Source organism: Stegodyphus dumicola, chromosome 5, assembly GCF_044657685.1.
Source record: "Stegodyphus dumicola isolate Sdum_Otavi_A_Nest chromosome 5, ASM4465768v1".
In the NCBI taxonomy this organism is placed as follows: Eukaryota; Metazoa; Arthropoda; class Arachnida; order Araneae; family Eresidae; genus Stegodyphus; species Stegodyphus dumicola.
In genome coordinates this window covers 137,195,071-137,213,043 of record NC_140772.1, presented here as the reverse complement: position 1 = coordinate 137,213,043, position 17,973 = coordinate 137,195,071, and the positions used below count along the sequence as shown (strand labels likewise).

General features: G+C 32.1%; 1 protein-coding gene across 2 annotated transcripts in view; it reads right to left on the bottom strand.

Annotated features, from left to right (window-relative positions):
* Positions 1-16,477, bottom strand: part of LOC118205097 (WD repeat domain phosphoinositide-interacting protein 3) — a 67,265-nt gene extending 50,788 nt beyond the window's left edge. The window contains exons 1-4 of one of the 2 annotated variants that reach the window (XM_085817098.1): positions 16,308-16,477; positions 16,067-16,141; positions 13,825-13,926; positions 1,516-1,603 (exon numbers count right to left, since the gene is read on the bottom strand). In XM_085817098.1, the coding sequence (XP_085673224.1) occupies positions 1,516-1,603; positions 13,825-13,926; positions 16,067-16,141; positions 16,308-16,374 (332 nt within the window). In that variant the 5' untranslated portion in view covers positions 16,375-16,477. The remainder of the gene's footprint in view (positions 1-1,515; positions 1,604-13,824; positions 13,927-16,066; positions 16,142-16,307) is intronic. The other variant, XM_085817099.1, reaches the window with a different exon arrangement.
* Between the last annotated feature and the right edge of the window lie 1,496 nt (positions 16,478-17,973).

The following is a 17,973-nucleotide window of genomic DNA, read 5'->3' as shown; positions in this document are numbered from 1 at the left end:
TTCAGTCACCTAAAATAGAAAGGACGGTACGCATTATTAGAAAGATAATTTAGAATCTTCTTATTATCTACATTCCTACTGAAAATTCATGAATAAATTTTAATGAAGCAAAGCAGTATGTTGCCAAATAGTTGTGTGATGACCCATAGTGTTTCCCAAAAGTACCTATGTAGCAAACCAGATAGGTATGTGCATAGCATGTCAGTTTTGGTCATTGTACAACATTGACATTGGATGCATGTTGAGTTTGTGCAAGTCTTTCATTTTGTTTATGCAAAAACAGATCGCTATGTATATGGAGAGAAAAAAACAAGTAAAAAAATTACAGATGAATTTCTCAAAAAGGTTTAAGTGTTTTATTACCAATGTTTATTGCTTTTCAAATTTTATTGATTGACCGCTCTTTTATGGAATTCTTAGTGTACTGCTATTTTGAAAAATGACTCTTGCCTTCAGTGAAAAATTAGTCGCTAATGAAATTCCTTAAATGCTCTTCAAAGTTAACAATGAATTCGCAACTTTTTGGTGGGGTGCAGGTAATCAGAAAACATTTAAACTTCTTTAACTGTGTGATACTAACCAGTCTACTTCATAAATCCAGTCATAATTATTTGAAAAGTTATTTAGGCATTTTTTAAACTATAACATGGATTGGCATATCTTGATTGAATGTATTAGGGATCCATTCCAACACGGCAGAATAAAGCATACATTTTCAATCAGCATTAGGAATATCTAAATAAAATTTCGAAAGTGATTCCAATATTTTCCTTAATGCCTATTCTTATTCACATAAAACATAAACATTTTTTTTTTCTTTATAAACACTTTTAAATACAATGACATACTATATTCAAGAGGAGTTTTAGATTGCAAGATCACTTGTGGAGAATTGTTTAGAAAAGTGTCACGTTCATAAAAACAACTCTTTCTTAAATAATGCTGACAAAGTAAAAATATCAGACATTCTGGACTATAGGCAAAGTTATGTTGTTCCGAGTTGAGGCAATGGTAAAATTGAAGTTACTGGAAATGATATTTTTAACAAAGCAGCAATTTCATGCACCAATTGCAATTTTTAAACTTTTTAACATTCCATTAATTGTAAAAATTATTAGTTTTGCAGTAAATCATATAGTAGACATTTTTTATTTTGTGATTTAAAAACAACAACAAGAAAATTTAAAATAAATTTTAAGTTTTGGTTAACATAAACATTACAGTTAACTATTTTGCCTTTAAATTTTATAATTCTTCAAAATAATAAAAAAATTCTCAGACAGATGTTTTCCTGGTCTGGAAATATCTCAATTAAATGGTGTGATGTTCCATGTCCCAAAATTAATAAAGAAATGTCCATTTATTTTTTATGAGGATTTCATCTTTTAGAAATGTTTCAAATAAATGCCTGCCTCAGTAACTGGCGGCTCAGTTAATGAGACTGGAATTGTGTATTTTCTTATTTGCAACATTTCTCTTAAATAAAATATACAAAAATATATTGCAGTACCTTACCTATCTCTTCTCAGCTTCACAGCTTTTACATCAGAAGTGAAATCAAGCTCAATTACATGCTTTTCTTGTGAATCATCCCAAACCATAACTAAAAAAAATAACACAAGAAACTGTTATGCAACATAATAAAGTGAACATTTTAATTCAGATTCATAATACTGTTATTTTGTATAAAGTAAAATCAATATGACATACCTCACAAAAAATTATTTAGCAAAATCAACATACTGTATTAAAACCCTACGTACATTCAATCAAGAAAAAAAAAAAAAAAAAAAAAAAAAAAAAAAAAAAAAAAAAAGAGGGGACGGTTCTATATCTCCCATTTTGCTCAGCCAGTTAATGATACTCAAATTGCGTTTTTATTGTCTCGAAAGCATGACTTGAGACATATATTGGATTTTTATATAGAACTGTTCTAATATACATATTCTGACAAAATTGGACTTTCTGATATGACACGCCAGTTTTTTTTTTTCCATATTTTGATTCTACGACTCTACTTATCCCTCTGGTTGCTTATTCCATGATTTCCACAGGCAACTCAAACGTAGCAAAATTTGCTCTTCCCATGATTTTTGCAAGCATGTGTTTTTCTTCCTTTGTTGAGAAGCGCATCCCACATCTTTTCACTGTTTAACCAGTCAAATAAATTTTATACAGTATTCAACATTTAATTTAGGTTTTGACCAACATATATTGTTAGTCATCCACTAAATTGTGGCATTTGCAGGTACTTGGTACTTACCGCTCTCATTTCACTATGTTTGCCACATTTTTCAAATCTGAAATGGCTGCTTAAAAAGCATTAAGTGATTGACAAAAGTATGACGGAAATGGAGTAAAAGAAAGATGCAAATGGAAAAAATTCACAAAGAAACTCGAATCTGGTGCAAAGACTGTGAAGTTGGACTTTGCCTTGAACCCTGAACTCTTTGATACTAAACTACATTTATAAGGCATTTTACCCCTCAGTGCATTATATTTTCTTAAGTTTTATACATTTCTCTTTTTCATATTATGTAATAAATACATATTAACCGTAATTCAATTTTTTTTTTTGGGGGGGATAACATTTGAAGTTGGTTTTTCTGACAACTTAGTTTTTCATGATAAAAATCTATGTAAAAAATCTTTTCTAGGGGGAAAAATTCAATTCTCCAATATATATAGATTTAAAATATGCAAAAAAAAAAAAAAAAAAAAAAACATAATAATTTCTGAAGTGAGCAGTCAGTGGATTAAGCCTAAAAGCCACATTTTGTTAAATTGTGTGGACTATTTAATCAGTAATTCAGAAATTTACCTGAGTGCACTTTTTTTACTTTCAGCCAAGAATGATCCACTTCACGAACTTCTCATTTCATGGCAATCTATTTCCCTTTGCCTTTCATTCTTTGTATGAGTGGGAACATAGAATCGTTTTTTATTTTTCTCGCATATATTTTTACTTCACATTATATTTTTTAATTACAATTGCTATTTTTTTAGATTTTTTAAAGAATTTTATTCTAATTAGAGCTGGGTGGCTGAATTACAATTCATATGGTTATTTTTAAAATTTCTGTTTATTCGTTTGTGTTGTGTACTTCAAGTATGTTTATTCATACAACTTTTTTTTCAATTTTACTTTATTTATTTGATTAGCATTTCTTTCGAAAGAATACTTTGCCATCCAATATTCGTCAAGATACCTTTGAAAACTGCATTCTGCATAAAAGAGAAAATACCATAAAGTGTAGTTAATACGTCTTTCAATAGACCACTCAGAAGAGATATATAAATGAAAGTTGAATCTACATTTTAATTAAGAATGATATGCATATAAACAATTTTCCACAGTTTTTATCACTGGGCCATTGTTTACACAATTTTATCATCTTACATTTAGTTTGTTAAAATTATTCATATTTCTGAATAAGTTCAAATTTTTCATTTTTTAAACTGCAAAAATCAAATAGCATAATATAAAAAGACTAATTTTTGTGCAAATAAATAAATAAAAATAATTAACTAAAAATAAAGAAAAATAAGTATTTTATTTTCTTAATACGTTAAATATTTCTTTTTAATTGCTTATTGCCTTAAGAAAGCCTTAATGATCCTCTTGAGGCATTCTGCAATCTTCCTCCTTTTTTTTATTCACTGTATACCATACTCAGTTTTGAAACAGTTTACTTTCTGATGACTAAAGGCGTCACCTGCTGTTTCATCAGTAACTGGTCAGAGTAAAATGGTGATTTCATCCACGATACTGAATGCCTTTAGAAGTTTAGACATTTCAAAAGCATAACATGAAAGAAAAGACTAGTTTCATCAAAATTGAAAACAATTTTAACTGATATTGATATACTTTTTTTTTATAAATTCATGAATCTTCAATAAATTCAGCTAAGACATCTTTGAATTCTTCATTTATGATATGCATTCAATGGCATAATTTAAATTTATATAGCTCTTCTGTGAAAAACAGGGAAAAAAAAAAAAAAAAAAAAAAAAAAAAAGAGAGAGAGAGAGGTCACCCTTTGCGACGTTATTTCTTTTGCCTTTTTCACTAATATAGGTCCACTCACTGGAATATGTGGCACAACGAATGGAGTAAAAACCTCAACAAAATATCATTTGAACCTCCAGCAATTTCTTCTCAAACACAAAATTTCGTTCAAGTGGTTTTCAGAAAACTGATGTATTGATGATTTCTATTTGCTTTCAATGTTAACATAAGAATGTTAAGTTTTTTTTTATAATTTATTTGCATAAAATTTGTGTTCTTATCACATTCTTTTAACATTTCAGTTTAAAGTCAGTTTTATTATTCAGGGAGCTTGCATTTCATTTTCTAGATATTTTAATTGCAAATTAAGATTAAAGTAAAACTCCAAGGACATTAGTTGATTAAAAATATGCATACCAGATCATAAAGGAATAAAGCATCTCCCAAACTTTTATTCAAAGTTTATTGTGTCTCACCTAGTTATTCAATATTGACATTGGATATGAATATTTTAAATCATATAATTTAACAATTAAGACCAGTAAATGACACATTAAAGAGGATATTTTTCAAATATTTGCAATAATATGAAGGAAAAACTAGCTATTTTAAACACCTTTTTGTAACAGGGTTAAGTTAAAATTTATATTTCATATATTTTTACTAAAAGACAAGATATGATTAAAACCATCAGACTCTTAAACTTAATTTATATTGTTAAGTACTTAGTTTGAAAATATGCACTATGATATAACTTTCGCTTTTATGGAAAAAAGGTAATAACAATCTAAACATAGTCCAATTTAATAAGGTCAAGTTTCAATAAACCAAAACTTTCTAGTTGTGACGATCATTCTAACTAACTGACGTTCAAGTAATCAAAGTTTTAGAGTATATTCACAGTATAGAAATTAAGTAATCAGAGTGTATTAAAAAATAGAAATACTGCAAAGTTTATATTGATGCAAATTTTTGTCTTAATACATATATGAAAGGTATTTAAACAGAAGGCTTGTAGAGGTCTGTTTTGGGCAGAGTTATAAATGTTGCATTCTTTTATCTCTTCCGTGACAGGAAAAACTTTTCTATGAAAGGACATTTGAGCTTTGCAAAGTGAAGATAATCACAAGAGACAAATCTAGAGAAACGTAGGATGACCACGTATATATACTTATTTTCAGGATAGAGCAATACTATGAAGAGGTTATTGACCCAGTGAAAAGATGTATTATCATGTAATACGGTTTCTGAATGGCAACATGGTTTTCAAACAGTTTCCTAATGAATAACATAAGGTTGACAACTGTCTGCTTAATTTTCAGCTATTTACATCAGCTACTCAATAAAACATTTAAAACTTTAGCATTGTTTTGATAATCCAGCTTATAAGATAATCCTTATGTCACTTAATCTAAATACTTCATAATAAATAATTCTTCATTCTAAATAATTTAATATTCTCATGATGAATAATGTAAGGAGATAACTGTCACATCTTTAGCTTAGATTCAGAAAACATCAATTAAATACAATACTAGAAAATGTTTCCCTCAATGGCAGTCACTTGCCTGTAATGGCATTGGCCACTCTTAAGGCCAGAAGTGGTGGCCATTTTATTGTGGAGGCACCTAATAGGCGGCCACCATTACCTCCTATAAAGGGACAAACAATTTTACATCCATACCTTCTCTGGGATTCAAACCCGGCCCTTTGGTATCACAGTCAGGCTCCCATAACCACTATACCATCTGGGTGGCATACTAGCAAATGTAACTGAACATTCATTCATATTACAGCTTCATAGTTTCAAAACTAAAGCATTAATAAAACTCTGTTGTTTGCGCTGAGAATATATTACTTTAAATATTTGCAAATCAAATAATAAATTGGAATCTGTAGGGTTGCTACTGGAACTGGAAACTAGAGTTAAAATCCTACAGACCTTACTACGCAGATAGTGAGTTATTGCTACATTTTGAACAATTCAAATACAGAAGATTTAAATAAACTTTCTATTTTACTCACAGTTCGAACACAGAGGCATAACTTGTGCTATAGACAAAATTTCTATAACTTGTGGATATTTCAAATTCACAGAACTGACAATTAAATTTGAACATCAATAATGCAGTCCAAGGCTACACATTAAATAGAATAAGCAGGTTCATATATTTTACTGCCATACATTTAAAGCATCAACTAACAAGAATGCTAAAGCAGGAATAAAATTTTTAAACAAAGCAGGCCAAAAATATTAACTGCAAGAGATGACCAGAAGCTCTCTTAATTACAGATTCAAGATGCTCAACTTTAATCACACAAACATAATTTGCATTCTGGTAAGGAATATGAAAAGAGAAATTATAGTAATGATTTAAATCATAATACCTGGTCAATTAGCATAAGGTACTTTACAAATCTAATAAAGTGGCTCTTAATTTAAGTATTCCCCACTGGTGGCCAAGCGGTTAAAGGCTGCTGATAGTTTGTCCTGGAAACCAATCTAGGTGAATGAGTTGGTTGCATGTTTTTTCATGTTTTCTCTATGTGGAATATGAATACCAACCACTTTTCCTTAGAAAATCCTCCATGAAGGCATTTATTCTCTTAGGCAGACAGCCAGGCAAAACTAAATGCATGGAGAGCCTTCTGTACAGACAGTACAGCCCCATACGGTATCCACCCCAAGCTGGCCACCGGAAAAAGGTTCATGCCAACCAACTTCCATCTTTTACCAGCAACAGGAAATTACGACGACAGTCCCACAGTGCACACTTTAAATGACATCCTGGATGCGATCTTCCCGCCAGATAATGAGGATGAGGACACAACAGAACATCACTCCTTGCAGAACACAGCTCTGGATACCCATCACCCAAATGATCAGCAATTCACCTCTCATGAGATTCAGCAAGTGCTGCGTCAGCTACATCGCCAAAAAGCACCGGGTCCGGACGGTGTCAACAATAAGATCATTAAGGTGGTGATTCACACCAATATTGAATTCTTCAGGACCTCTTCAATAGCCTGTATGACACAGGCACATTTCTAAGATGCTTTAAAGTAGGCCAAGCAGCTTTCTTTTTAAAGAAGAATAAAGACCCCACCAACCCGGACTTGTACAGGCCAATTTGCCTGTTGTGCGCGTTGGGAAAGGTGTATGAAAAGCTCTTAAAGAACAGGCTGGAGCATCACCTCCATTATACGGACTACCTAAGCCCCAACCAGTTTGGGTTCAGAACAGGAAAATCAGCAGTCATTGCGCTAGCAGAGGTGAAGAATACAATACTTGCAAACAAGGGAGGCGGCCACCACATGGCATTCATCAGTCTAGACCTGAAAAGTGCCTTCGACACGTTGTGGTGGCCCGCCATCCTAAACGCATTAGCGGAAGCCAGATGCCCCTTCAACCTTAACCCCCATATACATGAGATCCTGTATCAGACTGTAACAGAAAAAATGGTAACATATGGTGCGGCCGTGTGGGAGCAGCCGATGCAGGGCCGAAAGGTCCGGCACCTGCTCAGCATTCAACGACAGTTCGCTCTTAATATAACGAGGGCATTTCGCACAACGGCCACAAATGCGCTGAACGTTCTAGCAGGAGTGGTTCCCTTACACATCAGCACGGAACGGGAAGCAGTTCTACAGCAAATCAAACAGCTCAATGTGCCAGCATCTTTTGAGGATATGATGTACTGGCCAAGTGACTATGAAGTACCTGCAGTGATCCTAGACAAGCACCCAGCCGAACAATGCATAGGAATAAACGTCAGCATCAAAGAACAGTCTCTCGAGACCCATAGGCACAATACCTATGCTTACACCGACGGCTCAAAGATGGACGGACAGCCAGAAGATATACAAATGTTCAACACCCTCATCTTCACTGATGGTTCCAAACTGGACCACAATGTGGGATGCGCGTTTGTTACGTTTCAAGGTAGGAGCAAGTCATGCAATGGAAGGGCCATCTTCACGGGAACAACAGCGTCTTTCAATGGGAGGCAGTTGCTATCCAGAAAGCAGTACAATATATTTCCAGCAACAACATCAAAAAAGCTGTTATAGTATCCGATAGTATGTCAGCTCTGCGAGCCTTGCAAAATCCGGCACACTCCTCCTCAATAGTCCAGGAAATTCAAAGCCTCTTACGACAGTTTAAACATCTGGAAGCCTGCCTGACATGGACGAAAGCCCATGCAGGCAATATGCAGGAAATGAGGCAGCAGACCACCTTGCGAAAGACGCTGCCCTCAATAAGGAAGCCGAGGAGCTAGCATTACCGTGGCCACACTCTACCTTAAAAAGAATGCTCCATCTGCAAGCACTCTCAAAGTGGCAGGCTGAGTGGGACATTGCTGCGACCGGCAGACGTACTCATTATCATCTTTTGTATGTTAATCCAGCCAGGCTCTACTGGCACCTGGTCCGTTATGTTACAGGCCATGGACCCTTCCCGGAGTACTTTGCCAGGCACGGCACGACTGACACAGACCAGTGCAGCTGCGGTCACCTTGGTAATCCGGAGCATTTCGTCAGACCAACGGGATGCACATACGTATTCCCACTACAAACACACAAGCATTCTGTAAGCTCATGTTCAAACAGAAGCACCTCTGCTGACAGCTCATCAAAATTATGGACAAGATAGCCAGTCTCGGCACGGACCTCTACGCAACAGAATAAATGACCCTGGAGTGACCATTACAGCAGGAAGTATCCTCTTTTAATGGCAACAACTGGAATACTAATCGTTAGCACTTTACAGACTATAACTACATCTTTGTCTTTATCGTAACTTGTTATTTACACAAATGCAACAATTTTACTGCCAAGGTATACCACATTTGTTTGTAATCAATCATTCATTTTCAATAATGTACTCACGTATTTGAATTAGTGTTGTCTTAAGGGTTCTCTAGATCATGGTGGACGTGGTGCTATACTAATTAACCGTATGGTAGAGGCATAGTGCCCACGTCCCCTGTTCCTTATCCTTATCCTTAGGCAGACAGCCTCGATGTGCTTTGCTATATTTAAATAACCAACCAACCTAATTTATAGGCAATTTCTACACGTAGATTTCTAAACTAAGAAAACCAGATACTTGCCAAAGTCTAGTGTAGTTATCCAATACGGAAGAATATGACAGATATGATGTTGATGGTTGTTTTGCCAATGTCATTCACTTAATTTGTACATTGTGGTAGAGTGGATGGAATGAGCAGAAGTTCAGGTATTAAAATTTTGATTGATACAAAATTAGCAATATATCCACAGAGATGGAAAACTTCTTAATTTTTTGAAATTATTTTACGAGAAGAATCTTAATAAATTCTAATATAATAGAAAATGTAAGAGAAATAATAATTTGAAAATAAATATAACAATAATCATCCTTTATTATATTACTAATGATTAGAATTCAAGTCTTGATAAATTACAATTTGACTTTTAAAAAGTGTTATTCTGAAACCTACGCTTACATAAAAGCATATTTTGCTATGAGAAAAAAAGGGTCTTGGATGATAATTAGAGGCTCCTTCAAGCACAAGCAACAGTTTGTTTAAGAAATTTATTATATGCAGTGACAACCACAAAATACCTCTGGCCATAAAAAAATCTTCAAAATAATTTTTATTTTATTGCCTTTGCTACACAGAAAAAAGAAGATAAAAATCTAATATTCTAATAAATTTTGCCACTGTTAATCTTTCTGTAGTAGAAGACAGCATGTTTTAATTAAATTTTTGTTTGATGTGTAATACTTATAATGCTTGATGTTTGTAATGATTTTGTAATGTTTGATGTACTCAGAAGTCAGCAAAATAAATTTCATTGAATATAAAATGAAGTTAAGCAAAATAGCAAACAATAAAGGTAAAATTTTACTTTTCTGAAAGAAAACCAATGGTAAACTTTAATTAATTGATTAATTAACTGATTCTTTATAAATTTAAAAAAAATAGCTTTTCATGTATTATTAATAAAAATAAAAGGTATTACTAATAAAAATGAAAATAAAGAAATCCCTCATGAATGATCCTCAGTAAAATTTATTTGGAAATTTGAGGTTCAAAATAACTGTTGCAATTCATTGAAGATTGTAGGAAAGTGTGTAACCCAAGTTTGGTGTTATTATTGCTTACAACAAAAATACCAAATTCCAAAACATGCCAATATACAAATTTATGTATATATTGGGAACTTTTCAATAAAAAACTTTCATTTTTATTCTGATATGTTAAGAAAATATATCTACTTTAAGATGATGGCAAAAATTTTATAGCTTATAATTCAAAAATTTTTTCAAAAATTATTTTAAAAGTAATCATAAAAAATGTGCAAATTTTAATTGGATTGAACCTAAATTCCGATTTCTAAAAGAAGGAATCAAGTAAGTTTAATAAAAAAAAATAGATTAATAAATATATACCAAATTCAATTAGCAATGGGGAGGTAAAATTTTGAAAGCTGATTTTTTAAAAACAACTTGAACAATTTTTAAGAAACTTATTAGTTAGGAGACATATTAGTTCTGAGAAGAATCCTGCAGATTTGGTTGCTTGTGAAGTCAAGGTCTAACAAACTTTCATCTTTATACTTGTGTTGCTGTTGTGACTTATCTCATATACCTGATAATAACATCATAACAAGCCCAAGAAATTCATCATAGCAAGGACTGCAAGATTGCACCTGTCATTGGCAAGAGCCTTGAGCACCAAACAGGTGAACAACTTTGCTCTGTTCCGTCCCCAATTTTGATGGACAGCACCCCCAGAAGGATGGGTTCAAAGTTCTCCCATCCCTCTTCCCTTACCACCAACCTCTCGAGAGGACTTTTGACTTGTCGTATATTTACAAAGCCCCCAATGCTGAACAGATACTATACATTTACAAACATCCATGCTGATTGGTGTACCGAAGGACCCAGGTTTGAATCCCGGGCCCTTCGGTACAGCAGTCAGCATCGCTAACCACTATTCCAGTTGGGCGGCTTTATATTTGAGGTTCAATAGACCTGTTAATCTTGACATCAGTGTTACATTGCAATAGGTACAAACTTAAAGGTTAACATTATATGTGGATTCGACCATAGCACTGGCATGGATCAAATCTCTCCCCACATCAACTCCAGGCTTTTGTTGGAAATCACATGGCAAAAATTCAGGCATTATCAGAGAATTTCAAGTAGCGACATTTGTTCTTAGAAGAATCCTGCAGATTTGGTTCCTTATCAAGTAATTAGTAAACTTTTATCTTTATATTAGTCTAACAAATTTTCATCTTTACATTTGGGGTTGAATGGACCTGTTAGTCTTGCCATCAAAGTTATAGAATAGAACAATATCGACAATAAGGACTTTATGAGTGTGAACTGAAAGGGTCTCCTGAAATTTCCCTAAATATCACTTCTGAAATTAGTATTATCACTTCTAGTACTGATTTCACTAACCATTTTAAGTTATAATTTTGTTAAACTTATTCATATTTGTAGTTTCATTCACAGGTCTATTTCCAATTATTGCCAAAGGAAGAGATCATTTGAATAATATTTAAAGATTACTATAATATTTAAAGAAGGAATCTAAGCTCTTATATGCAGTAAAAGTCTAAAAGATAGCCATGTAAGTAATTTAAATCCCTTCCTTGACAAAGACAAAATAATTACAGTTGGTGGCAGATTAAGTAGTCATCTTTGTCCTATGACCAAAAGCATACAAACTTGCTGCCCAATAAACTTAAACTGCCCAGCAACTTATGGCACCAAAAGAAAGAATATCAGTAAGTCTCCTGTTTGTTGTGACTGGCATCAACTTATGCAGACCCTTTTATATAAAATACAAAAAATCAATGAAGTGCCTTAAATAAGGTATACATTGTTACTTTTGGGTGCTTAACTACATCTTGATTTTGCTACAGATCTAATATCACAAGCTGTAATTACAACATTTAAAAGGGTTTTTGCATGACACGGTCTTTGCTCAACTGTATAATCAGACAATGTTACCAAATTTATGGGACCCAACTCCTGCATGAAAAAGTTGCTGAACCTCATCAAAATTTCTCTCAGTCTATCATTACAATTAGCTTCTGAATTATTATTTGGAAATTTAATCTACTGCAGTCTCTCAACTTCAATAGTATTTTTGAGTTTAGAGTGAAGTCTCTTAAATCTCATCTCAAACAAACTACGAGAAATGCAAAATAAACCCTTGAGGAATTTTTGCCTGTCATAAATCAAACTGCAGGTATATTAAATAATAGATCTTTGTTATCTTTATCTTCAGATCCTCAGATTATCAGACTTCAAAATTTTGACCCTTGGTCATTTTTTTAATTGGACAACTCCTTTATAATCAGCCTGAACTTTGCATTTCAGATATTCCCAACAACAGACTTTCCCGCTGGAAGAAAATTGTTAAAATTAACCAAATAATATAGATTGATCAAGAGATTACCTAAATAATCTCTAGAAGAGAAGTAAATGGTCCCTTAAGGGGAATATAAAAATAGGTACTCTTTTATTACTTGTGGAGGATTAACTACCTCTATGCACTTAGACAGCAGGCTGTATCCATGATATATCCCTGGAAGTTATGGTAATATCTACCATATGTATTTTGTTCACGAACAACTGAAGAAGTGAAATTGTATTACAGTTTATTGTACTAATATTTACATATTTCTTCTAGTGTTAAATTCAATTTTTTGTTTGTTGACTGATATGTTGCATTTAATTGTTTAAAATTGATATGTACTTAACTTGTACTTAATGTCATGAATAATGTACAGCAGTTTTGAAATTAATATTTCAGCATCGGGCAGGATGTTGGTGCTAGACTGTTGCATGAGTGTGCATCTTTGTCCTTCACCAATGTTGCTTAGCAACAAAACCTGTAATGTAGTTGTACAACCTAGCTTTTTCTTGTTCTTTGCAGCTTTCTAATCTTTTTACTCGCTTCATTTTGAATGACTGCTAATTGAGCAGTTAAATTATAAATAAATAAAAGATTACATTTCTTAATTAATTTCGCTATTTTGTAGTTAAAGTGCAAAAACAAATGCGATGCATTTGACATAACAGAATAAAAATTATTTACATACAATTGTACTATAAGCAGTGGTGAGCTCTGGAAATTTTACGAAAGAGCATGCACTTCAATAAGCAAAAACAAAATATTAAATTCTAGCAAAATGTTTTAATTTCATAAAAACAGAAAATGTAATTAATAGTGTGTTAACACAAAACATTTCAAAGAAAAAAAATTATACACACAAAATATCAAACTTGATAATTTGCGCATAACATTTCTATCATCACTGCCAGGCTTTTAAAAACTCCAAATTTAGGGAACTGGTTCAAAAACTTATAAATTATTTTCAACAGCAATTCATTGTTTTCATTATAGAAATATAAATTCACAATATGATTTAACCATCAAAGAATTTAATACATTAAATTTCGCTTGATATAGTTTATTGTCAGCATGGATATTTTATATTTATAGCCCGAGATTTTTTCACAGATAATGAAAAGCAATTTTTTATAATTGTTGTTTTAGTGATTTAGATGGGAAGTAACTAACAGGACGACGAAGATTTCAAAATTATTTGCAATACCAAAAGTTTCACATATCTTTCAAAGTCTATCTAGTAAATTTTGACTGAATTGAATTATTTCTTTATAAGTAAACACTCATAACTTAATTTTAATTTGCCTGCATTTTGTACACACATCCCACATAGTACTGAATATAAACTATAAATGTTTTAATCAAACTGCATGTTATTATAAGATAAAAAATTACCTTTATTTGGTGGATACCTAGGTCGTTTGCCACCACCAACCAGAGCTAAATAATTACACCTAAATAGCATTTCAACATATCCAATTCCACCATCAGAAAAATCTAAATACAAAATATTTTAATCAGAAATTTTAATATTTTATAGCACAGAAAAATTTTATAGTTGTGTTTAAACAGTAACTACATAATCAATAATACAGTCAAATCCATGACTTTGTTACACAACAGAACCAAAATATCACACTTGATCAATAGTTAATTTCTGGATCTATAAAACTGTACTTATGAATGATTTTGAAAGGTTCAAATAAAGCTGGTTTCAAATTTGTTGGGTGAATTTCCAAGAAACTGAATATATCAAGCATGCTTTTTTTTAACAAACATATCTCAGGGCAAAATGCAGTCACTGTTCAGTACTTGGTTAGAGTAAATTTAAGGGTGCCTCTTGGATTATCGATAAGTTGTTGTTTCATTTATGGTAATCTAAGTAGTTAAATGCAATGGAAAAGCTATTATGACATAATTAGTTGTGTGATTGTGGTGAATTTGAATGATGGGAAAAAATTTGGAAAGCCTTGTTTGTGTGTTGTATTTTAGATAAGAAGTACATTGTTATTTTTTGGTTTACACAGTAAAATGGCTGAATATGGTAAGATTAATTTGAACTTTCCGTACAATTTGGAAAGAAAGGGAAAAAAGGATTAATTGACTGGTGTATAAGTGGTTTACTTAGGCATTATAAGAGTCCTGTTAGTAGGCAGGAAATGCGTATGGTTGAACTGTCAGAAGATACCGGTACTACAGAGGATAATTTTTACTCTTATTTTCGTGAATTTATGTGGTTTTTGGATGCTGTTAAGGAATTTTCTTTGACTGATGACATGGAAATTTGTAAATAAAGTGAGTGGATATTTCCTTTATGTAGTGTTAAGATGAATTTCCTTTTTTATATTACTTCATTGTTTGATTTAAAATTTAGTTTATTTTATTTTTGACATTGTAGTTTATTGAGTTTATACATTTTTTGTTGGCTGCTCCTTTGACTTTTTAAGTGAATACAGATCAATGTGTACAAAGTCAAGGGAGTGTGCAATTCCTAGTCTGTACAATTCTCTGATGTTTTTTTAAGTGAAAATAGTTCGATGTGTATACGAATATCGAGTTTGTGCAATTTTTTTACTTGTTTCTTTGGATTTGCGTAGTGGCAATTTTTGGTGCAAAAATCACCATTACACAAAGCCAAATAACAAGTCAAAGAATTGCACAAACTCGGTGTCCATGTACCGACAAAAATCGCTAATTATCACCAAGGGGCACCTGTAAGTATATTTTTACCCAGTATTTCTTAGAACTGAGTCTCAACATTAGAAATTGATAGGAATTTTAATTCACTTATGTGTTCCCTAAGAAAAAAGAATGGGAAAAAAATTTAAATATATTTTTAAACTAGATTACATTTTTTAAAATCTGCTTTCTAACACAATATCGGTTGCCCATCATCTCAAGACAAAGAAACAGTCACATAATTATGAATAAAATAAAAAATAGATATATAACTATACATCTTTTTAATAAGGAATTTTGGTAATCCATGAAAACTTCCATAAGGAATATTTGACTTCCAGTGGGGGAACGGTATTGAATTAAACAATTAATTTTTATACAGCAAATTTATAAAATTTCCTGTTTCTTTAAACATGTGAATGAGGTTTTACCTGAAAAAATCAATAGCTTACCACATAGTGAGGTTCTGGGATATAATACTCTTGACTCTACATTACAATTATAGTGTAAGATTGTTTATAGTCACAGAGACTTTACAGAACATGTTAGGTAAAAATTTCAATTTAAGTTTTTAAGTTGGCCTCTGTTGTTAAACATGCAGAGAAGAAACAATCAATATTTAAAAAATTTTTGTATTAATGCATAAAACACAAATACCAGACGCTGCACAGAAGACATTTAAAAAATAAAAGTACATCAAAATTAACATCAAAATATGCTTCCAGATACTTACATTGGATATTGATAAAACAAACTGTATATGAAATTCTTTACAATTTAACAGAGATTTCACAAAACTTTTACGAATCGTGGGAAAACACTTAAATGCGTATTCTTTCAGCACTGCAAGATTTATGCTACATACTTTGGAGATCAATTATTAACGATTAGTTTCCACTATTAAAAATAGCTTTTAAATATATAAAGTAAATTTTAAACAAGAAAAGAAAATACGTACCTCTTTTTTCTTTTTCTTTTAAAGGGTCACAATTATAGACACGAAAACCATTCTCCATCCCACAAGCAAAGCATCCTACATAAAAATTTATTGTAAAATTTTTATAGAATACAAAGATTTAATGCATAATCCGCTAACCCTTGTAAAATGCATTATCACATTGAATAAATATCATTCGACAGAAAAACAATACAGCAAAATTTATTGCAATAGTTATATATATTTGTTAGATTATACGCACCTTGATCTTGATTGAAGCCGGCAAAAAGCAAAGAATTGCCATATGGATTAGTAGGACCTAAATTCATTCTTTGACAGACTTCAAATGTAAATTGTTGTTTTTATTTCTTACTGTGACAAGCAACACGTCCACCATCACAGCCCCCTTTTAGTCTCGCTCTCATACCGCTTTGATAAAATGTAAACAAAACGCACTACGTTATTACGACATGATTTTTGCTGCATTCTTTGAGAAATTTCTCGAGTAAGAACTTTAAATAAACTTCACACTGCAAATCTAATTCTTTTTAGTTTATTTTATGTTCATAATATATAACTTCTAATGATGCACTGTATTTTAAACATATGAGCAGAAATGAACTTGAAATTTCTTAACGTGTTTCCTGTTTCCATTTAAACATAAATATGAAATTGTAGGTTATGCATAAATATTTAAAAGTATCATTTGAAAAAAAATGAACGATAAATAAACGCGCATTATACATATATCTAGTTGTTTAAGAACAACTCAACGAGTGTTCTAGCAACAGTTATCACCATGACAACGAAGGACGCCTTCAAGGAGGCTTTTGAACTCTGATATTAAAAGGATACGTGCTACTTTACGCGTAGTTCTGTTTACCTTCAGCTGAAGTGCAAAACACCGTGAATTTTTACATTTCTCCTCAAATTCATATTCGATAACCATAAACTAACGAAAAATCATTTGATGGGGAGTAGCTTTTTTGATTTATTAAACCTAATTTTTAATAACGGATTGAAAACATTCCTTGAACTGCCTAAGAAAAGGTTTGGTATTTTATTTACGAGTCCCTAAATATAAAAATTTTCAAATAAATATAAAATTTGCTGATGTTAATGGTTTCTTTGAATAATTCTAATTCATAATCACATTAGAATTACTTATATTAGAGTTTTAGAGATTTAAGCAACGAAAGAAAGGTAATAAACGTATCGAACACAAAATGTATATGATTTTCAAGGCTTAATTTCTGAAATTAAAAATGCCGATACCCTAAGCAAGGCTGGTCAGGGATGGTGAATAAAAATAAATAAATAAAAAATAACAAGAAGAAAATTGCAATCTGAAGATTTCATGTAGCAGTCTAATACCTCAAAGAGAAACCTATTATTAAAAATTTCAAAAAATTATAAAACATTAATAAAATGCAAAAGTATGTAAATATTAAAAACACAAGTTGCTCTACACCAATTACGCTCAGGAGCGTATGCCCAGGTGCACATAGAAGATAAATAACATTTCTCACAGTGGCATTTACCAAATTGCTTTCTAGAAGATTCCTCCTCTGTTAGTTTTTGAAGCAGGAGCAGTTGGAGCTGTCGGAATTCTGGAAATTTCCCTAGGCGCCGGTGGCCTAATTATTCCATCGGGTGTACTCCAACTGCGCGAATGAAAATCCCCCCCCTCGCCCTGGTATAGTTCAACTACGAGAATCAAAATTTCTCCCCACCCCCCGTTGCCTATAGGGTTACAATTTTACTTTTCGAAGCAGATTTTTTTTTATTTTATCTTTTCGATTTTATCGCATCATTTTGAATAGTTTCATTCTTTTAGAAGTGTGGTTTTGGCAACAGTTTTTCATTCAATTGTATACTGGACAGAGACTGCTGACTGCTGAAAATCAGGGTTGATCTTTACATTATGG